The sequence below is a fragment of the Lepisma saccharinum genome, chromosome 7 (assembly GCF_977018435.1).
Source record: "Lepisma saccharinum chromosome 7, izLepSacc3.1, whole genome shotgun sequence".
NCBI lineage: Eukaryota > Metazoa > Arthropoda > Insecta > Zygentoma > Lepismatidae > Lepisma > Lepisma saccharinum.
The window spans coordinates 28,714,275-28,738,231 of NC_139235.1; the positions used below are offsets into that span (position 1 = coordinate 28,714,275).

Sequence of the window (23,957 nt, forward strand, 5' to 3'; positions counted from 1 at the left end):
ATATTAACAATAGTTGAAACGATGTCCAAATTTTTAATGGCATATCCGTTAAGGAAGGCAACGTCACGTGAAATAATTAACAAATTCAAGCTCCAGTATTTTTACCACTATCCAGCATGTAAGGTGATATTATCAGATAACGGTTCCCAATTTAAATCACAAGAGTTTAAGTTATATATGGATGACTGTAACATAAAACATATCACCACGTCAGTTTATTCGCCTTTCGCAAATCCTGTGGAAAGGTACAACAAAGAGTTAATACGATTGTTACGATTATATACTTCGCAAAATCATCAGGACTGGGTAAAATATTTGAATCATGTAACAGGACTTCTTAATAATTCAGTTTCGGAAATAACAGGTTTCACACCTAGTGAACTTTTCCTTCATCACGAATTAAAAGATTTAATTCTCAATCAAATTAACTGGCCAGATGATTTAAAGTTTGTGCCCTGGAAACACAAGTGTTTTATCGCCAAAGCACGTATTAAGGAAAGATATAAGTCCAAACCTATTGAGTGTGATGCAAATAAATTGACGATAGTCCCAGGTGATATTGTTTTAGTGAAAAATCATGAACATAGTAGTGCAATTAACAAGAAAATTCGTAAGTTTATGGAATTATGGCTTGGACCCTATATAGTTGATGCTGTGAAAAACAATTATACAATTTTGATGTCTATGGACGGAAAGAAGATAACAACAAGGCAGAACTTGTCAAATATCAAGAAATTTAATTGTTCTGATGAAAAAAAAGAAGAATTGCTTAAACTAATGTAATTGTCATGAAGTGATGCATAAGTAGCTGTAAATTCGAATACTAAGATGACATTTTCAGAACTTTAGTGAAAAGAGTATTGTAAATTTGTGAATTGGTTCATTATGTCAAGTGAACTTTCTCATTATCCTGACGAGTGTATATTAAAAGCAGGACTCAAATCTTATATATTATGAAAAAAAAAAAAATGTTATGTTCATTTTTTTTTCCAGGAGAAGGGGAGAGATTGAGACTGTCCTATTCTCAAACTGTCATGTTCAAAGTTAATATTATTTATGTTATTGATGTTGTTTTTAACTTATGCATGTTTGTTTTATAGATATTGTTATATTCATCTTATCACGCTGTATAAAATATAAGAAATGAAATTGATGTAACCATAGCAACGAGAAATAATAAGTACTAAAAAAATGGTGATGGAAGTTGTGAGATTTTCTGCGCCTGTATTGTATTTATTTTAAATATAACGGTTATCGTTAATCACGCAATTTTATTTGCATTGATAATCGTTCTGCAAGTTTAAGCGCAGCGACGGTTATCACGGGGTTCGAACCCGGGACCTTTAGCATGGTAGTCAGACGCGTTACCGACTGAGCCACCGCGGAAAATCTAATATGAATTGCAAACTTGTTCCTCTGGGAGGGAGAAATTTGCTTCAAAAAACGATATTTTGAGAAATTAAAAATAAAATGACACCCAGATCTCATTTCCGGTATAGGTACATGTCTTTCCAACCACACCCTCTCCTCTTCATCTTCTCTTTATTCTCCCGTTTACCTCACGAGGAACATTTCATGGCAAGAATCGGCAGAAATTTGTGGGGCGCAAATAAAATAAATGTTCTGCTTTGTAGTCGACGAATCATCTCAAACCTTCTCTAGCTTCAAGGTTGAACTCATCTCGAAAAATAGATGCATAACTTAAAATTATTTATTTATTAACGCCTTGTTTTAAATGGCCTTTCCTTCTACTCAACTATACACATAAAATTATAGACTACATTATTATATTAAACACAAAGTACATTACATCATTTCACATATGTCCACACACACAGACACACACATTATACTCATAGACCTCATACATACAAGTCTTAACGCCCTAAATATAACACACAAAATTGCAATCATCCTAAAAATAATCATAATAATAAATTACTGTTACTAATTATCAATAATAATAATAATAATTCATTGTTATTATTATTATTTAGATCCTAGCACAATTCATCAGCATTTAGCATAATTTCACAGATTAAACTGCTTTTTCTTATCAAAAGGTTGGCAACGCAGGGCAGGAGCCATCAGGCTTTCGTGCGTTCCCTCCAAGGTCATGGGGAGAACCCCGATTGTGACGGTGTGTGTGAAAAACATGCTGCAAAAGAACTGTGTGTGTGCAAGTATGCTTAGAGTGTCATATTATGCCATGTCGTCATATTGAGCACCGAATGTTAGGTACTGAAGTAAGGCCGTTATTATTGTATGCAACAGCCAAGCACTAAAAGAGATGCCGATATATATACATACTTTTCTGTACTGGCGGCAACCTCTATAAAGATCAGCGGCCATTTTCTTTTTTTTAGTCAGCATTATTGTTATGAATTTTTCCTTCTTTGTTTCTTCAAGTGGTCTGTTCGTTGTTTTGATAATTGCCTATAGCTTAATGTGAGTTGTTTTTTTCTTTTTCTTTTTTGCATTGTTGATAAACGGTTTATTTTCCAACTACTTGTTCTTCCACGCACTGGAGCAAACATTTCTCAGCTGCTTTCAAGGTATCATTAGGTCTTGCTCGGGAAATTATTTAATGAGAGTTGTAACTTAGAGGGTAGTTTTCATGTTAATAAGCTCTATGTATTTGTTCCACTTCCACATAACATGCCTAGTAAACGTACCATTTCAGGCTTTTTCGAAAGCAGTTAGGAAGAGGCTGTGCACTTTGTACTATGTATTTTGTACCTCCATTGGTTACATTGAAAAGGCTCAAAAGTTGTGTTCTTAAAGGCAAGGATAATTTATTTTTTGTATTTCACTACATAGTTCAACAAGACTGAATGTCTACACTGTAAGACCACTTTCTTGGAGTTTAAGACTTAATACATATGATTATGGACATCCCGGGGGAGGGAACAGGCTCCCTGGAAAATAAATGTCAGCCTAAAGTTATATATTTCACACATACAATTTAATTTCAGTGAGTAATTTATGTTAATCAGTGTCGGCGATTAGAGGTGTTGTTGCCCCCCCTATTTGCTATTTTGGCCCCGCACTATGCTAAACCTTATCTACCAAGGGAAAGTAAACTGTCCTTGCCCCCCCCCCTTCTAGTTTTGAAAGGTGGCATGCATGTTACATGTTTTCCTTATTTTCAGCATTGCACCCCCTAAATTTTTTTCCGCACCCCCTCAGCACCCCTAGATGATTAATCCTGGTGCCGCCGCTGGCAACGAGATGCAGGGAGGGGGAAATCAGAATATATTTAATTAGCAATTTGTTTACTTTAGATGGTTCCAATTAACTTTTGCTATTAAATGATCCCTATTTAATACATCAGATGTATCACTGTTGTAATTAAATACTTTATGGGAGTTATTGTAAGATCTGAAGGGGGGCTGGGGGGGGGGGCATGGGAATACCAGAGGGAAGAGCTAAATCTCAGTCAACTGTAACCAAATAGTAGTTTCCTGTCAAATAAATATACAGAAAAATACAAGATGAAAAATTGGTAACAGTTCGTTATATCGGAGACACTTTTCTTCAAATTTACAGGAGAAACTACTTACTGAAATCAGTTTCTGTAGCATTGTTGAAGTTCTTCAAGGTATTTTCTTTCGCGGAAACTGGAAACTTTACCATAGAATGCTGCAGAACAAGAAATTATCACTTTTTATGTAAGGAACTTGCATTTTCTGTAAAGCGACAACATTATGACATTGTTTCGATTATGTACCTGCAGATGACGCGAGCGTCAAAAGTCACGCCCTCTCGCCAGCGTTTTCAAACGTGCCTTGACTTTACGAGAATTTTTTTTAACTATGCTTACCTAACCTAACCCAACCTAATCTTGCTGGAAATGGTTCATGGGGCTATCGTGAATGGTTTTTGGGGCTATCATGAATGGTTTTGGGGGCTATCGTGAATGGTTTTTGGGGATATTCGTCAATGGTTCATGGAACTTTCGTGAATAATTTTTGGGGGTATCCGTTAATGGTTTTTGGGGCTAACCGTCAATGGTTTGTGATGACATAATGAACACGAAACAGAAGGTTGAAACACTGCATACCCACTCTAAATCGACAAAACACAAGCACGATGATCCACAGCTGTGCATGCCATATTGTATGTTCCGCAACGGAAGAAAGGAACCAAAAGAATTACTCGTAATGTGAAAAATCGATGTTATTTTCGTGTAAAAAGCATAATGGCATCTCCAACTATGTTCCGCAATACACAATTCGTAAGTAAGAACCATGAAAAACAAAAAATATCCGATTGTAATATGTCTCCGATATAACGAACTGTTACCGAAAAAAATGTTTTGGTCACAAGATGAAATATGCATTCGGTAACACTTTACTATACCTGAGACAGATTCCTTCAAATTTACAGGAGAAAGTACTTACGGAATTCAATTTCTGGAGTGTTGTTGATGTTCCGGAATGTAGTTTTGGTTCATTTTAATGTGAATCCATGTGGTTTTATACGAAAATCTATTTCCGACGCGCTATTGCTGCTGCCGCCATTTGCTTTCTGCACGAGAGCACAATACGCGATATTGCTGCTGCTACAAGCCGATGTTGTCCGTATATGCTAAATTGAACGAAAGGAGTGCTAATGGAACCTAACCTAACAGGCCTAACCTAACCTAGTAGGCATACCTCGTCCCCGTAAGTAAGTAAAAAAGTCAATTTAAAATTCCTACGAACGATCAACGGTAAGCTATCGCCATGTGTGTGGAAATAAACAAGAACAGTAAGTACTCTTAAATGTAAGAAATATACATTATTTTCGTTACAAATTCCATTATTTCCCCTAAATAAGTGTTCCGGAGAGCAGAATAGTACGTTAGCAATGTAAAAAAGTGCGAAAGAAATCATTCCCAGGTGTCTCAGGTATAGTAAAGTAGTACCATGCATTCAATATCCATCATACACGCATTGGAAAATTCATGCACGTAAGAAAGATAGCCCTCCCCTTGAATGTCTACATTTTGCCCTCACTCTTTTGCTGGTCTTCTGGGTGTCTGTAAGCTGTAAGAAGGGGGTGATTGACATCTGAATAATATTAGTGTTTATTTTATGTGTGAGGAATTAGTTCGTATAGCTATCATATTACCTATTCGAATGTTGACAAAGCAGACATTAACGTTACTATAGACTAACAACAGAAACACAACCATGGGAATGATTACCAAAATATGATAGTGTTTACTTTCTTATTTTCATCATCGAACACAAAATAACTCACATGACACTTATTTCGAAGCACCTGTTCTGCCCATAGGTTCTGCCTGCAAGCAAGTGACAGTGATACCCAAAAACCCAAGAAAAACAATCCGAAATCAACAGCCGGTGGATGAAAAGTAGAAACAATAGTAAATTATATTTTTCTGTTCTGTCTTCAAATTCAGAGTGAGAACGAGAAGTCCAAAAAGATGCGTCAATCAGTAAAATTCGTTTTATTTAGCGTATTAGTTCCTAAAGGGCATTAACGCTATCAATTTTGGGAAGACATTCGATAAAAAAAGAACTATTCTTGATGGATTATTTCAGGTTTCTTTATTTTGTGTTCACGTCGTATAGTATCCTGCGGCTGCGTTACAGAGAAAAGGGAAGTTATTTTGTACAGTTCCTCCATGGGTATTCGAACCTTCGAACGAATGGAATATCAAAATTGAGTCTTACTTATAGCACAAGTTCCAAGCACCTTTCGACTCGTGACGTCATAGATACTACACATACCTATCATAAAACGAATAATCTTTCCTCTTCGTCATAAGTCAAAGGGCGGGGCTTGAGCAAGAAAGGTGTTGGAGTAGGTGTGCGACTAGTGACCCTATCAAAATCACTAGCATCATCACCATCCTTTCTCCTTAGAGAAATTGCCTCATTTGCCTGTGCTACATGGAAAAGGATGTTGAGTTCACTCATATGATTTTAAAGGGTTTTACTATCGTGCATTAGAAAAGATGGAAAAAGTCATATTGTGTGTAATAGTGAAGAGATATTTACAGTGAAAAAAATTGAATTGTGTTTTCCATTCTCATCTAATGAACGCAAAAGTTTACAAAATGCCTGCAATAAAGGATGCCAACATTGTCAAGATTGCTGTGCAAATGGAAGATCAAGTTCCAGCACTGATAGGATTTAACCAAAAACAGCCTTTAGCAGCAATAATTCAGGAACTGTGTAATGGATGGGGATTGTCTGATCCAGATCAATATGCTCTCCAATTTTCAGAAAATAACAATCAGAACTACATAACTGAGAAAAACAGAAATGAGGTTAAAAATGGATCTGTTTTGAGTTTGACCCATTCACCATCAAAAACGGCATTTGACATTCTTCAAAAATTAAATTCGGGAACCAATGATGAAAAAACTCAGGCTTTACAGAAATTGTCAAATTTAAGCACAGATATGACATTTGCTTTAGAGTTCATCAATAAGCAGGGATTAGCACTTATCATTAGCTTGATAGAAGGGGGAAAGTACAAAGGTGCAATGCTAGCATATTCTTTGATATCCTTTGTTGAACTTATGGATCATGGTATAGTCTCTTGGGATATACTTGAGATACCTTTCATAAACAAAGTTGCCAGCTACGTAAACAATCAATCGGTCGCACAGGATGCTAAAATTGTTCAGGCTTCATTGTCAATACTGGAAAATATTGTTCTCAATAGCACGGGTAAGTATGGTCAAGTTGAGAAGGAAGTTACTTTCCCCAACCTGGTAATGCATTTGCAAAGTCAGAATCCTGTCATACAACAGAATGCCATAGCATTAATTAATGCATTGTTTCTGAAAGCAGATCCGGCAAAACAAAAAGCTGTATCTGCTACATTAAGCTCTAAACAAGTACGAAATGTGATTTTAAGCAACATAATTCAATCAGCCTCAGGGCAAGTAGGTACAGAAATGGCTCACCAATTATATGTGCTTCAAACATTAACATTTAATCTTCTGGAACAAAGAATGAATACGAAAATGGATCCGCAGGATCAAGATGCTCACGATAAGATCAAAGAACTCAGAAAGATAGCATTTGACACAGATAATGATGTATCGAACAGAGATGTGGCAACCAGACGGCAAGGAATATTTGCGAAAGATTATAAGAAGCTTGGTTTCAAGTATGATATCAATCCAGCATTAGACTTTACCGAAACCCCTCCAGGGATGCTGGCGCTTGATTGTATGGTGTATTTTGCTCGTAACCACACTGAAAGTTACACAAAAGTCGTGTTGGAAAACTCGTGCCGAGCTGATGAGCATGAATGCCCATTCGGTCGTACAAGTGTGGAACTTACGAAGTTGTTGTGCGAGATCTTGAAAATTGGGGAGCCACCAAGTGAACAAGGTCAGACATATTATCCAATGTTTTTTACACACGATCATCCATTTGAGGAATTTTTCTGCATATGCATTGTTTTGCTCAACAAGACTTGGAAAGAAATGCGTGCAACAATTGAAGATTTCGTGAAAGTATTCAGCGTCGTGAAGGAGCAGATAACACGAGCTCTTGCTTCGTTACCAACTACTTTGGAAAAATTTCGGTCCAAACTGCAACTTTTAACATACTCAGAAATAACAAATTTGTGGCAACAGGAACGAAATACAAGGGAGGAATGGGAATCTCATGCACGACCAATTGTGGAATTAAAGGAGCAAATAACGCCAGAAATAATGGAACTTATCCAGCAGCAAAGATTGGTTTTTCTTGTTGAAGGAACTCGATTTACTAAATATTCAATGAGAGGACAGGTGAGTACATTCTGTGTTTTTCTACATGAGCGTTAGCAGAATTAGAACTTGAGTTAAACATTCAATTAGTAAAATTTTGGAGCGAATTTACAATATAGAGAAAGTCTCCAATTTTGTTAATTTTCGGTATACTAACTAATTTTGACCTCCTAATCACGAATCTGTTGAAAAAAACCGGGGGTCACATCTGAAAATTTGAAAAAAAGCCGATTGAATTTTTTTTATGTATAGGTGTATATGCATAGTTTTACGAACAAAAATGTAATCTCCTGTCATTGTGTCCAACCACGCTGTTGTTTTACAAGAAAATGATTTATGATGTTCAATTCTAGTAAGATCCCTATTTTTTCGATGAATTTAGGGGTGAAATGAGTGCTAATGGAACTTAACCTAACAGGCCTAACCTAACCTCGTGTGAATGGTTCGTGGGGCTACCCGTGGATGGTTTTTGGTGCTAACTAACAATTTTCATCAAAATGTACAATTTCCAGACGTGACCCCCGGTTTTTTACAACAGATTCATGATTAGGAGGCCAAAATTAGTTACTATACCGAAAATTAACGACATATGAGACTTTCTCTATATTGTAAATTCTTACCAAAATTTTAACTGACCCAGATTCTGTATGGTGAACGATTTTGTCAAGGTGTATGAAATGACAAGAAAGTATTTGTAAGATAAAATTATTAATTTCAAATGTATTTGCGGCTCTGTGGTCACATCCTACACCCTCGATTTCGGCCACATTTCGGATATTTTCGTCAAAATATAAGTTTCTTCTAAGAAAAGTTCGTTTCATAATAGCACGGAAGGTAATTTTTTCACATCTACTTGCTACGAAACTTACGTTTTTGTAATATTAAAATTCCTTGTCTCCGTGGTTTTTGAGGACTTCCATCATGGATGCATGTCACAGGTGCACCTCTACACATTTTCTTTTTCTTCTTATGATTGACTTCTGGAATGGGATAATGGATATAGAGGTAAGTTACCTTCTGAGGTTTAATTTTTTGGTAAAAATAGTGTTCAGCCGGTGGCTCCGGCCAGTTTCTAACATGCCTTCCAAAGGGACTCTATAGAGAAAGGCGGGGCAGTGGTAGAAGGTGGTAGGTTATCGATTGGAAATTTGGAGGCAGCAATTTTTATGAAATTTCTTAAAGTATAGCCCTGAAAAACCGACTTTTACATATATCCATTGGTATGGGTGCAACAAAACTAACATGGCCGCAAGTAGAGTACAGGTGCTACGAAACTAACATGGCCGTAAGTATAGTTCCACCTCGCAACTTTAAATGACTGTACAGTCGTAAATACTTGTTTCCGCGCTCCAAAATTTTGTTCTTCAGAATTTGCAACACAATCTTCATAAAAAAAAATAAAAAAAACTTGCGAAATCGAGGGTGTAGGATGTGACCACGGACCCATATTTGCTTCTGAATAGTAGGTTGCAGGAATTTTCATGATTGAAAATTACAATTTGTACATATTTTTTTTTCCCCCATATTAAAGCCTACAGCCTGCACATGATTAGAAGTGGAAAGTAATTTCAGGGTAACAGTTTCGAATGTTTAATGATTTTTTTCAAAGTTTCATTGGAGAAAGACAAAATATTGTAGAAAAATGAAGGGTCATGGAAAAAGAAAACAGGTAAGTCAACTCACCAAACTCCTTAAAAGTGAACTTTTAATTGCAAAATATTATTCGATATGCAAATTAAAAGATGCAAAAAGCATATACTTTGATGAATGGAAGTGTTACTTTTGTATAGCTATCAAATGAAAGAAATCGTGTCATAAATTTCAGCACAGCTTCACCAGGACAGAAAATGACACCACTACCCATTTACCTGTTGTTGTGGTTTTTTTTCCCTCTGGCCCTTCAATTCTAGAAATTATTGTTACAGTAAATTGGAAAGTAATTATCATTGTTTCGAGTTCTGAAAACTGCAGTTTTATCAGTGGACAAAGGCATAAAAAGTACCCTACACAAGCATCTGCTCCTCCCATCAACAAGGCATTTTTTTTTCATAGAAGAAAGAGAGAAAATTTTGCAAATGATTGTGAAAGTATATTTGATGGTATTCTTTCTGAAAGTAATTAGCTCTATTATTGGCTCCAAAAAGTGCTATTTATCAGCAAAAAGGTAAGGTACCTTACACAAATATCCGTACTTCCCATTGACAAGGCATTCCACAGACTACTGCTGACATGAAGCTTGAAGGGGTGTCATGCTCGAGACTAGCACCAACATAATGAGATGATTGTTGTAATGCTAAGAGCCCTAAATCTGGCCCTCCTAACCTAACCATGAATGCATTTAGAGACATTATTTGAATACTAAGGGCCCTATACCTGACTTGCCTAACTTAACTACAAAACCCCTTCGAACCACACACGTGACCTACAGAGCATTCCCTGACATTCGCTACGAGACTCGGCGGCAAGCGGCCCGGCATCAGCGCTTGTCGTTCCCGGTGAACGGGGTCCACGACAGTCGCACGCTACAGTCTGTTTTTGTTTTTTTTGCTCTCCCTGCATTCACTCTCCCTTTCTGTTGACGTTGCAGACTGACGCCAGTATAATCCTCCCTCAGAAGTTGTGTTGTGTTGTGTTGTGTCGTGTGTGTGTGTTGAAGATTGTGGCTTAATATGGCACCACAAAAGTTTACATTACAACAAAGGATTTATCTTGTCGAGTGTTACTTCAGAAAGAGGAATTGTGGCGAAGTGGGACGACGTTTTGCAATGAAATTTCCTGGTGTTCCTGTTCCACATAGGACCACTATATTAAACCTCGTAAAAAAGTTTAGAGTAACAGGGTCAATTCTGAATAAAAGTGGAAAGAAAAATGGGGAAATCTAAAAAATGAAGTATACTAAGACAATCCGCACACCATCCGTGAGTTAAGAGAGAGTATTGTACGAGAAATCGGTAGAATTACAGTAGACGAACTTGCACGTGTAAGTGCCAATTTCCTTCGGAGATGACAGGAATGTGTTGCAGCAGAGGGACATCATTTTCAACACCTTCTGTAGTCAAGGCTAGTACACAATATGAAAACTGTACTTTTAATAGCCGACTCTAGTGACTGTCACGGACCCCATTCACCGGGAAAGACTAGCGCTGACGCCGGGGCTCTTGCCGCAGAGTCTCGTAGCGAATGTTAGGGAATGCTCTGTAGATGGCAGCAGCAGTCCATAACCAAGATGACAGTAAACAAATGGCTAGCTGCAAGAGGAGAATCATGTAGGAGTCTACGGAAGTTAAAAACCAATCTCAAGCAAACACTCCTTAAGTAATCGCCAAAACTCCGAAGTATGTGATAAGACATAAATTGAAATCAAACTATGGAAAAATGCCTGCGTACCATGATGAAATCAGAATTAATCAGTTGGAAATTTGGCTGTTCAGAAATACTAAGACAACCTAAGCTTAAAAAAAAAAGTTGTATCCTTGACCCTTGTACTGCTGATAAAAAGTTTAATATTTTCTATGCTTTCTGTGGTTTTAGTTTGCAGAGATGTGTTATGGTGTAGTTAATGGCCTCTGTTTCCTTAGCCTGAAACAGCATAGCCCAAAGGCTTCATGCAACTCTAGACAGGACGTTGCCTTCCTCTTTATGAACAAAAAATATTATTGGCAAAAGTCAATAAATTTACAATAAATATGAATTATTTTATATTGAAATACAGGGTGTCCAAATTGAAACACCCTAATTTTAACCGACTGTAGTACCGCATGTATTAATCCATTGAAAAGATTTATACAACAATGAATACACATAAGTATGAAGTTTTGTCTGTGCAATCAGTAAATTTCTATGTGTGCCCCACGAGTGGCATGGAGAATTTCGAGGCGATACTCAATTTCTCTCCAGGTTGCCTGCAGCATCTGTGGTGTAACTGTGTCAATAGCACCGTGAATCCTCTCACGAAGCTGATCCACAGTTGTCACTTTTGTTGCATAGACCATGTCCTTAACATACCCCCATAGGAAGAAATCCATGGGAGTAATGTCAGGAGACCCGGGTGGCCAAAAAATTGGACCACCTCTCCCAATCCATTTTGAAGGGAATTCCTCATTCAATATGTTCCAGACTGCCAAATGCCAGTGTGCAGGTGCTCCATTCTGCTGGAAAAGCAGGTTTTGGTGTCGATGTGTTATCTGAGGGAACACAAAATTGTTTAACATATCCAGATATGTTTCACTTTTCACCACCTGGAACGATACAAAAGAAACTAATCCTAACTATTCATTACCTATTTAAAATTTCCACAGCTAAGCTACCACGTACCACCTATCACACTGTTCTTGCCTGTATATTATGTTTAATATAAGCATTTGAAATTAGGGTGTTTCAATTCAGACACCCGGTATATTATAAAATAAAGTAAATGAAACATGAAAGGACTGAAAAACGTATGTAACCAAAATAGACATAGCATCGATTGTAGATGCTGATAGCAATTTTTTATATTTTGTCACTAACTGAGTGTGCATACAACTGTTTTTCTATCATCATCCTTTGCAGTTTCCTGCCTCTGGCTGGGTCGGCATAGAAGTCAAGCCTCTCCATTTTTTCCTGGTCTTCCACCACTCCTCTTTTTCCATGGTATTTCTATCTTGTCCTCTTCTAAAACTCTCCGCTATCTGCTGTTAAAAAAAATATATATTTCATGCAAAATGACATTAGTATTTAAAAACTAGGTAGAATAACAGCATGTACCTTGTTTTGTCCTCTAAAGGTAGTACTGCTAGTCAGTAATAGTTATATTTTGATGCTTCAAATATCAAATATAATAATTTATTATTTTAGCTAGTATCTATGTACAAAATAGAAGAAAATGAGCATTTTACAGTGTTTGCTTCTGAAGAGCATTTTACAGTGTTTGCTTCTGAAATAATTTAGATATATTCTTTCCAGAGAATTAAAGACAAATTCTGGTATGTCCGTTTATCACCAAACCACAAAGTATTCCATTACGGAGACTGTGATGAGAAAAGTGTTCCATCTTTAGAGGATCTTCCAAACAAGCTAGCCGTTGTAGATATTAAAGGACTAATGACAGGCAAAGAATGTCCCCATATGAAGGATATCAGGTGAGTTGAATAGCCTAATCAGGTCTTGTGTTTTCTAACTTTCTTTTTAATCGTGACCTCCATACCTCTATGTCCTCTACTATCATACAAGTAGGGCTTGGAAGTTTAAGACAAATCATCTTTTTTTCTGAGCCTTGAAGACACTGCTAAACCTGATATCAGTCTGTTTCCCTTAAGTTAGAAACAGAAAAAACTTTTTATTTGCATTTTTTTGCTTTTAGGTAATTTTTTCAGTTTTTTTTAGTTTTTATTGCATTTTTCTTAATTTTTTTTAGGTTTATTTTTCTTCCCTGTTGTTTAGTAAATTTTAAATGCATTTGCTAACATATCTTATATATTTAAATTTCCTGGCATGGTCTTTTTAGCAAGCTCAGCATTAATCGAAAATATGGTCAATGGAAAAGCTCTATATTATTATAATTAACTGAAATGTTTAGCAATGAATTAAGTAATTAATTTCTGACACATTTACTTTTTCTCCAGCAAATTTAAAATACTTTGTGTGAAGCCTACTTTGAGGTTCCATTGTTGACCAGCAAAATATGTGGTTTTTAGTCACAATATTAAAAAATATATATAATCTGATGTACGGGGAACACAACTGTATTTTCAGATGCTGACTGACTACTATATTGTGCAAGTCCCACTCTGAAAGGAGGTGAATGACATACACAGGAAAGCCTTGAAGTTAAAGTAATGAAACAGGGTGACTACTCATCGGAAATTCCTTGAATTCTGGGAATTTTGCATGAATTATTGGATCCAGGAATTATACGTGCATTCTGCGTGTATGGCTAATGCAAATTCCATTCAATCTATACTTCTTTATAAATACCCTGTGGCAAATTTTTACATTTTATCTTTAATTTTTATAGAGGGAAAAAAAGAAAGCTGCGGAGCGTGAAAAAATATAGGCTACCTTTTTTTAAAATTAAAACTTTTGAATACATTGTAATCACACATACCCTTCATATTGTGAATGTATCTCTGTGTGTATGTGTTGGGGGTGAGAGGCGGTAATACTTAAAAGTTGAAATAGAGAAAACACATGCTTGTACCCTTGAATTTTTGGAAATTTCACCTTGAAAACCGGGAATTATACTTCAATTTTATGATGATTCTAGATTGACCACCCTGAAGAAAACTACATTAACACTTGAATTACTTTTTTTCTTTTGCTTCGGTACTTTAACCTGGTCACGGAAACGTCCAAGAACTGAGGGTTCGTCATGCTGATTACACGTCAGCCCGTAACTGGTTGGATGATTGCCCACCTCTGCTGAGGAATGTGGGACTGAAGCCGACAGTTGAGAAGTAGGCTTTGGCCCTTAAAGACCATTGCACCCTTGTGTTATTCTGTATTTAAAACCACTAAACAATGGCTTTTATCTAAGTATTACACTACTCTCATGTAATTCATGAAAAATTAAGCTTCCATTTGAAGAACAGAAATTATTTTAGGTCATTTTTAAATAATTTTAAAGTCATTTTTTGAGATTTTTTAGGTCATAAACTGCCGAGCCTTACATATAACATTGCCACTGTGTTGTGCCTCGTGCTTGACTCATGATTTGGTTACCAATGAAATTTGCATCCCAAGCAGATATACTTACAGGAACAGTTAAGGTGAATCTGCAGCTAACGACCTTGATACATAAAAATGTTGTGATTTGGTGAAATAGAACTAAAATTTTCACATATGATTTTGTGAATGTTTAGGTAGTGTTATTCGTCATTGAAAAATGCCATTTTCTATTGATCATATTATGGAGAAAACTCAAACGTTTTTTATGCCAAAATGTCTTGTCAGTGTTCTTTGTAATTAATCCAGGTAAAATCCACGAAATGGGAACTTTGATGACAAATTATATTACCTACACTAGCTCAGTCATTAGGCATCTGACTACCATGCGAGACACCCGAGTTCGATCCCCGGCAGGGGAGAATCGGCCTTTTTCTCAAACTGTTCAAGCGGCTCCGGCACCCACCTAGCGTCGTATAAAGTGGGTACCTGGAGGAAACTCTTGGTGGTAAAGGTGGCCATGTGTGTGGTGCTGATACCATCACCCCCACCTTTGGCTGTGGTCAAGAAAGTGTGGGACCCTAACTCCACACCCCCTATATGCCTTCATGGCATGATGCAAAGCACAGGGGGGCTTCCCAGATGCCTCAGTGGTAGGGTCGTCGCCTTGTAATCAAGGGGTCCTGGGTTCGATACCCGGTGGAGGCACATAGTGGTTCGGATCCCACTTTAAACTGTAGGTACTGTCCTGATTAGCCTTACTGTGCATAAAGTGGACTTAAAACACTAACTCAAGTAAAGCACAGGGGAGCACTTTACCTTTTTTTTTACCTTTTACACGTTCATGAACTTGGGACCTCCCTGATGGTGTAGTGGTAATGTCATTGCCTGTAATTACGGGGTCCCAGGTTCGATACCAAGCAGAGACATATAGTGGTTTGGATCCCACTTGAATATATAGATCCAGTTCAAATTAGCCTATCTCTGCATAAAGTGAAGTTCAAACAAGAATTCAACAACAACATTATTCATGAACTTGCATTCAGCAGAATCTAAGGTATAAGGCTATTGTCCCCCACCCCCCAAAGTATTTCAAAGTAACAAGTGTAACTTAGCTTTAACATAACATGTTGAAAACCATGCTCTTAGCACACATTGTTCATTGACAAATCCATTGTCTGATGTTTCTACTGCTTATATATGTTTTAGCAGTAAATTCTAAGAAAGCACCCCTTCTCATCTTCAGATGAACCAACTTCTTCTTGCCGTTGGTGGGATAGGACCTACAACAAACCTGTGATTTTGATATAAATCCAGTGCACTAACTACCTATACTCTGTCCTGGGTAACTCTGGAGCAAGCAAACGAAACCAAGTTTCTATGCAAGTAGTGACGCCGAGACGGCCCCACCAATAAACAGGGAACGGGATTGCATGGAGGGAGGGGGGAGCAACTGCAGTTACCAGCCTTCACAGCAGTATGAACTGCTTCACTCTGCCCACTCGATTCCTCCTCCTTCTTCTGCTATGCATGGCCTTGCTCCACGGATTCTGGGGACAGTATACTCCAATGCGTACTTGGTTAATGCACCAGATTTGTAGTAAAAATCACAAGCCTGTTGTATGTAGGTTTAACCTCACCATCTGCTAAATTTGTTCATCTAAAGACGAGAGAAGTAGTGCTCAATTGCACCGAGGTGTTTGAAAGGTAAATAGTGCTGTGGAAATGTAGAAGCAGTAGCGACAAATAGGAGGGGTCCCACCCCCACTTATTGCTACTTTTTCCCTCTCAGTATTCTCTCTTAACCTTTAGCATCGTGATGGTTGATTTTGGAACCATGCCTATATTTCCGTTGAGAACAGATGGTCGATATTTCAACCTGCTGCGCGTGGCAGCAATTAATGTGCCATTTCTTGAAAACTGCAGATGCTATTTCAATTCTCTTTTTTTTTATCTTTAGTATACATATTAAGGTATGACATACTCAAATTACAAAACAATATATCCATTGTTACTATTATTAACAAGTGAAGTTTGAAAAAGTCCTTTGTTTCCCTTGGTTGAAAAGAAATTGAAAATCACAGTCCAGGGGTGAACTGGGGGCAAAGGCCGAAGTTCGAAATTTTCCGTAATTATGCAAAATTTCCAAATGCCGTAATTTCCTGGATTTTTTAAACATTGCGGCATGCGCATTACATTTTTGGTCCATCCAGGGTTCATAGGGCTGATGCTAGAAGCGAAATTGTGGAAATGTTCCTTAAGCTGTCAACACTGCCACTTTATATAAAGTTATTTATTTAGCCAAGAAGTATCAGTCTGATTTCAATGAAACTTTGCAATGTTGTAGGAATGTACCACCTACATTCACTTCGGTCCATTGAGGGGAGCACAGATAAGGGGATTCAGAGACTTATAAAAGAAAGTGGGATGGTTTAATAAATGAAATAAAAAGATTTCTTGTCAATGAATGATGAACTATTTCTCCTTGAGTCGTTTGTTGCATTCTGATAACTGATTTGTTTAAAAAATATAACTTGTTTAATTTTAGGGGAAGGAAAACTACGCACCAACTGGCATTCTCTCTTACACTTGACTCTGTGGAAGTGGCATCATTAGATTTTGTAGCTCCAGACGAGCAAGTTTTTGACTACTGGACTGATGGTATAAATGCTTTGCTAGGTAAGTTTAATAATGTTTATCAGTTTTTGTTTTCAGTGTCTTGAGATAAAATACATGTGGGAGAAATAACAATTTATTTTATTAGTAAATGAATACACAATGCCTTCCACGGTCAAGTTGCCCATGGAGCGGTGGCTGGCTTGTCTGCTGGCAAACTGGATGCAACTTCCACATAACTGGAACTTCAAGCTATGTAATTAAATAAGCTCGTACAATTACATTGATAGTTACGTTTAAAATGAGCATATACCTTGTGTTGTAACTGTCCCCCTGCATCCACACATATACAGCATCTTTTAGAAAATTTTCACCAACACATTTCAGTTCCTCTTCTGAATTTGCTTCAATTTCTCTTGCGATGTCTTCTTTCAATTCTTCTAATGTAGGTCTACATGTTTAAAAGCTTGGTAGCTTGCCTTGCAGATGTCATGGAAATGTGCAAGGCACCGGAAGGATTTCTTTGAGAGTATGGTCGAACCGTGCTCCAACATAGTCTAGTTTCTCCTCAGTAAGCACATGCTGTTTTACCCTTCGTTCTTATCAAGAACAGACCCTGTTTCCATAAATTTCTTCACATGTTTTCAAACACTGTCTCTGTGTGCAACAGGAACATCTGGGAATTCTGCTGAATGCCTTCTAACTTCCCTACAAGAATTTGTAATGACGTAAGAGTCTTACATAATAATTTGTTGTTTTAAATTGTATGTTGGGCATGGCATTATTAGACTGCAGAAAAGCACAAGTAATATGTAAACTAAAACAAAACAATCTAAAACACTTGTTAACACCTCACAAACACATGCAAATTGGACACCAAATATCTAGATACTGAAGCACACGCACATCCAGTGCCTTCAGCAGAAAGCTGTGGGTCTAAATGCCAGTAGATGCGCTCTCACTGCCCAGCATGCTAGCTGCCGCTCCACGGGCGACTTGTCTGTGAAAGGCACTGTATTTTATAAAGTGTCAATAAGACAAATTAATTAGCACTCTCTCTGGATTGGTTGATACAGGCATATTGGTTTATCCAAAATTGGAGTTAATTTTACTGATATGGTGTACTTATAAATAGCACAAAGTTACAAAATTCTGCCATTTGGCTAATATTTTTACACAGATGTAATTGTATATGCTCTAGCTTTCTAAAATATGTTCCTAATCATTTCAAATAGAACCCTGTTGCCATCCCTACAGTTGCATACATCAACAAACCGTTCGGCCACTCTCCGTGGCAGAGTTGGCAGCATAACATGCTACAAAACCATAGGTCCCAAGTTCGAACCTTGGATTAAGCTTGTTTGTCCCATCATCCATTTCATCAGATTATCCATATCATCTCATTGTACTTGAAAGGTAGAAAAAATATTTCAAAATAACCCAAGCAGAAAGAAAGAATGAAGGAAGGCACATCTGCAATTTTATAACAGATTGGTTGAATATTAGTTATCATATCAGTAAAGTGTATAGGACCCATCCATGTTGTAAAATATTGATAGTAATTGTTATAGTAAGAGTATTTTGTATTTATTTTTCATCGCTTTTCTTCCACTTTTGACTAATAATGACAATGCTGGTAAGTGATGATTTGATGAAATTGAAGGGACACTTGGATAGAACACCTATGCCCAACTGGGATTCGAACCTGGGAACTTTGGTGGCCACATTGAAAGTGCCCCACTTATAGCTATACAGATGCAAATTACTAACTTCCGCACAATTTACTTTACTATGAATTTTGGTGCCCCTGCCACCATCCACACAGAAACTTGTTGTTTCCCTGCAGTAAAATTGCTGTGTATGAATTGACCACTTACGTTCACCCACCAAGTGAGCTAATGGTAATAACAATGCTTCAGATGGTGATTTATCATTGTCTGGACCCATGGAGGGTGACCTACGGAAAGCAACTTTATGGTTTCTATATACAAATTAATGTCTACAATAATTCAATTACTGGAATCAGTGAATTTCCTGCTTCATTATAAGACAAAACAAGTTGTTTTTTTTTTGGGTCATAAAACTTCAGTTCTGAAATATATTTACAGGTAACAAAATGATGAGCAAGGAAACAGAAAATGACCTTGAAACTCTGTTGAGCATGGATATTAAGCTACGATTACTAGATGCAGAAGGTGTCGACATTCCGCAAGACCCACCACCTGTGCCTGCCGATCCTCCCAACTACGATTTCTGCTATGAACTGAAATAGGGCAATATCTGTAAGAGTACAATTATACCACGCTTTAATATTTTACATCGATAGAATTAAATGCTAGAATTATATTATACACTCAAATACTGTATAATGTATTTAAATTATTTTATTTGTTCAGTGCAAGAAAGATCTAGTGCAAACTATACTTTTACATATCTGTTTTTTAGTTAGACAAAAGAAGTTTTAACTGTTTGAGAAGTTCAATAATTTGTGTATACATCGCTTATACAATATACATACGACAGATGGCTTATTTATTTAGTATTTGACTTGGTGAAAATATTAGGGCTGAGCCGATACCACTTTGAACCGATACCAATGCCGATACTCTCACCAATACCCACCGCTACCGATACTTGTATAATTCCAATTTGAAATAAAAAGGATAATTATATATGTGTATGTGTAATTTTTATTATTCTTACATTTTATACGTATGCATTTCTGACAATGAATAAATTAACCCACCAAACGATGCATCTCAACTTTACAGTATATTTTAGATAAGTGACAATCAATCAGATGTTTCAAATATGTGAGAAATATTAAGATAAGCTAAGATCTAGGGAATAGTGTCATCGTCACCCCACCCCTAATGTTGAAGAAGGAGATCATGCCTCTTCAACCTCCTCTAAAAGTAAAGGACCACTCTTCCCAAACTAACATTAAATCATCCGTGATTACAAGAATAATTGGTGATTTACCAGCCCTGGACACGACGTATAAAACTAACAGTAAAGCTGTAATGTGAAATCAATCTTCTCTCTTTTTTGTCCTTTATCGGAAAGAATAAAAATTAGTAAACAAAATTTAAGGAGAAAATGGAAACTTACCAGTCTCTTGCTTCGACGTATATCAGGCGATCGACTTCAGTACAGTGATGTTCCGAAGTGACTTTGCTTTCGATATAATATACTATCGGAAAATGATTTCTAAAAACAATAAATGCAATGTTTTATCGCTTGGCGTGGAAGGAAATCCAAACACATCACTACAGTTTCCATCAACTGTTGTTCAAAGAAAATTATTCCATTGTCACATTCCCTGTTCCGCCAATACACGCCTGTTGAAACCCAGTTATCCAGGTCTGAACAAACAAAAGTCTAAAGTCGGAAAAGAAAAGGGGATTAGCCCAGGTACTTGAATTTCCAGGAATATGCTATGTACTATGTCTGAGACACGTCCACCATTCACGTGGGCGATGACTGTTTTGACTGCGGGAGGTCTCTAAGGAGAGAGATGTCCACAATACACGAGGTGCCTCGTTAGCTACCAGAACCTCGTAGGGTTTATTGCTACATGAGACCGGATCTGTAGGAACAAAGCTTGGTAGGCTTCGATGGAACTCCTATAGGGATAATTTCAAGTTACCCTTGATTTGCAAGATTCTTGACCGCGAGTCTTATCTGCGTATGGATCTTTGTGTAATGTACTTGCTGTTCACAGAAACTTGAGTACAGGTTCACTTAACAAATCCACAACTATTTTTTTTTTCAAAACCAAAAGTAAGTTGGAAAAGCTGAAGGAACGTTTGAAAGGGAACTTATTTTTGTTTTGGCCGCGCTTCTAGCTACTGAAAAACAATGGTATCGGCCAGTATCGGTGCAAAAAATATCAACTGATACCCATGGTATAGGCCATTACCGATACATCGGTATCGGCTCAGCCCTAGAATATATATTTTGAACCATTGTCATACTATGTTATCTTACTTATTGTTATTCTGTACACTCACAATAACAATACGTTAAATATTTGTGTATAATTTATGAATTACCATTGTGCTGTATAAGTAGGAAGTAATTTTGAATGTTTAATTGTGCCCTGTTTTCAGTTTTAGTGTTTCTTTTGTGCCTTTTATTTATTTAGCTTTCTAATTTTAATGTAGTTTTGCAACAAGAAAAACGCATAACTGGGGACCAAGATAATTATTATTTGAAACATGAATTTTTGTCAGCTTAAGGTATTAAGCTATTTCTAATGTCTATTTCATATCTTGTCTGTCAGAGTTGCAGTGCATAAAAGCTAAGCACACATTACTAATGCGAATAATGAATTATAGCATACATTTTATTCCTCCTATATTCAATATATTGATGTGACCTTTTGTTTCTCATGGAACACCTCCTTCCAAGGTGAAGCAATAAACTTAGCATGCAACGAAGCTAGGTTTGAACACTGGTTAAGGCTTTGTTCGTCCCATCACTAATTTGTCTGTCATTATTAATTCTCATTGCCATGATTAACCTAAGATGCAGAGAAGCTATGTAAAAATAACCTAAAAGTGCATGGTGCAACAGTTCTATGAGGGCTAAGGGCCTGCTAAGCAGCTTTTCATTGGTTGATCAGTACATCGAGACCCATCACCACTGTTTTCTGGCTTTCGAGACCTGAGCCTCAAGTAGCTCCGCACTTGTCCTCACAATGCTGTGTCAACACTTAAATTTTGGGAGCTCCCACCTGGTATCGAATATGGTACTCCTTATACCAAAGGCAAAAGCATTAACCAATTGGCTACGCAGGACCCTTCATAAAATAACAAAAATAGAATAAAATCTTTATTATGAATTAAGTGAAATCAGATGCCTGTATAACATCAGATTGTTGGAAAAATTAAAATATACTAGTGAAGGACTACAATGTAAGCTACGAGGGTTATATTTTAGGTAAGGTCCGTTTTGCAATAAAAACGAAGGAAGTAAATGTTTTTCAAAAAAAACATTTATTTTCTGTATTTACATACACTTCTCTATTTGCTACATAATTCCCTTGCTGGTTTAAACATTTATCGTAACAAACTAAGAGTTTTTGGATACCCTCCTCATAGAACTCTGCCGCCTGTGAGATAGCCTGTTACTCACAGTCGTTTTCACTTCTTCATCAGTGTCTAAACACTTGCCGCCCAGGAAGGTCTTCAGATGGGGAAAAAGGTGGTAGTTGCTAGGTGCAAGGTCTGGACTGTATGCAGATGATCGAATACCTTCCAGCCAAAAGATTCCATCAGATCATCATTCGCATACAGTCCGGACCTTGCATCTAGCAACTACCACCTTATGATAATAGGAAATAATGCACATTCCTGCCCCTCCGTAGTTGCGTGGGACATTCGTCGGCTTGAAAATAATTCTTTTTTTAAAGAGCATATTTTTTTTTTTTAATAATGGTGATAATATTTCTCTGTGCTAAATTTCTAAGCGAGAGTATTAGGTGGGCAACTGCTCCCCCCCCCCCCCAATGCACATGCCTATGTAGCTGTGCATTAAAGACTGTAATAATAATAATGTTTGATTTTAACTTATGATCTGCAGTATTTCAAGTAGAAGTTTCAAGACTTGAAAGCACATTCTAGTTGCTTTATCCATGGAGATTGCCACATAAGTTAATAAAATTTAATGCATTATCTGTGTATTTTTTCCGATTTTTGTTAAAAATTGCATGAGCCATATCGGACTTTCAGATATAAATGCATATGGTAGCAATAGGCTAATTTATCAAGGTGACCACTAGATTAGGACAAATAATTATTGCTTCCATTTTTAAATTATGTCCTGAATTATTATTTTTTATTCATGTTGATAGATGTGTGTGTTTTGTATTTGTGACTTGATATATGTTCTTATCTAATACGTCTTTAGAAGATTTTAACGTATGTGCATTCTATGATTGAAATATCAATTTGGCAAAATTATGGTCTTTTTTACTGATGAGCCAATATGCAATACGCAGTTATCGCACATGAACTAATATCTACCAGAAAAATCAGTCCTGTGTAAATTATAATGTTAGGATTCATACTTCAGTATTTTTAATCATCTTTTCTTGTCTTGATTATATTTAATATGTGGATGCCTCATTTATTTGTATTGTAATTCCCAGTGCACAATTCTGAAATGCAGTGTCAGGATGGTATAAGAGTCTTTAGGACAGTTATTGCAAATTAGAGCCTTATATAAGAACACTTCGGTGAACATTGTAGCCCCATGTGTTTTTGTAATATATTTTTTGTTGGTTTTGTCAGCTTATAGCATTTTGTTATGTTTGTTTTGAGGGTCATCCCAAAGCTTCTAAATAATTGTATTTTATTATAACTAAAGCAATTATGTCACTGCACTGCCAGTAACTAGGTATGTTATTGTATTCTGTTAATCAAGAAAATGTGTTTACCAAAGATATGCAAATTACATACAAGTAAGTTGAATGATATTATTTTATGTTCTGTGTTGTGTTCAGATCTGAAAAGTAATTTTATGTACTATTATGTTATAAAATCAGCAAGGTATGCAGTGTGTTGTGTGTATCAGAACATTCATACATTATGTGAAGAATATAGAATTTTTTAAAAGACATATTTAATTTTCTTTCACGTGTTATATTAAGTGAAGAAATCATGAAGACAAACACATTATGATGGAATAACAACATGCTAGGAACTTTAGGTACTGGCCTAAATGTGTATCAAAGTTTAAGTACACTATAAGCTCAGTTAAGTAGAACTGAATCTAGTTAAAAGTGGGTTTCAAACACTGTACATATGAGCGTGGGCTTAACTTAGGACCTAATTTTGAGGGGGCAGAATCAAACTGGGCCTAATTTTGAGGGGACAGAATCAAATGGCCTAATTTTGAAGGGGCAGAATCAAACTAAACTGGGCCTAATTTTAAGGGGGCAGAATTAAAC

General features: G+C 36.8%; 2 protein-coding genes across 4 annotated transcripts in view; one reads left to right on the forward strand and one right to left on the reverse strand.

Annotated features, from left to right (window-relative positions):
• LOC145989780 (ATP-binding cassette sub-family C member 10-like) overlaps positions 1–5,326 on the reverse strand; it is a 119,090-nt gene extending 113,764 nt beyond the window's left edge. Inside the window, exon 1 of one of the 3 annotated variants that reach the window (XM_083125109.1) lies at positions 5,248–5,326. The gene's annotated coding sequence lies outside the window, so the exon portion shown is untranslated. Of the gene's footprint in view, positions 1–5,191 lie in introns of all 3 variants that reach the window. The other 2 variants (XM_083125111.1, XM_083125112.1) reach the window with 2 other exon arrangements.
• A 578-nt stretch (positions 5,327–5,904) lies between these two features.
• LOC145989782 (engulfment and cell motility protein 1-like) lies at positions 5,905–23,622 on the forward strand. Its single transcript, XM_083125114.1, has 4 exons — positions 5,905–7,765; positions 12,689–12,864; positions 16,935–17,065; positions 19,111–23,622. Exons 1-4 carry the CDS (start codon positions 6,050–6,052, stop codon positions 19,272–19,274), a joined length of 2,187 nt encoding a protein of 728 aa, XP_082981240.1. The 5' UTR covers positions 5,905–6,049; the 3' UTR covers positions 19,275–23,622.
• The last annotated feature ends 335 nt before the right edge of the window (positions 23,623–23,957 follow it).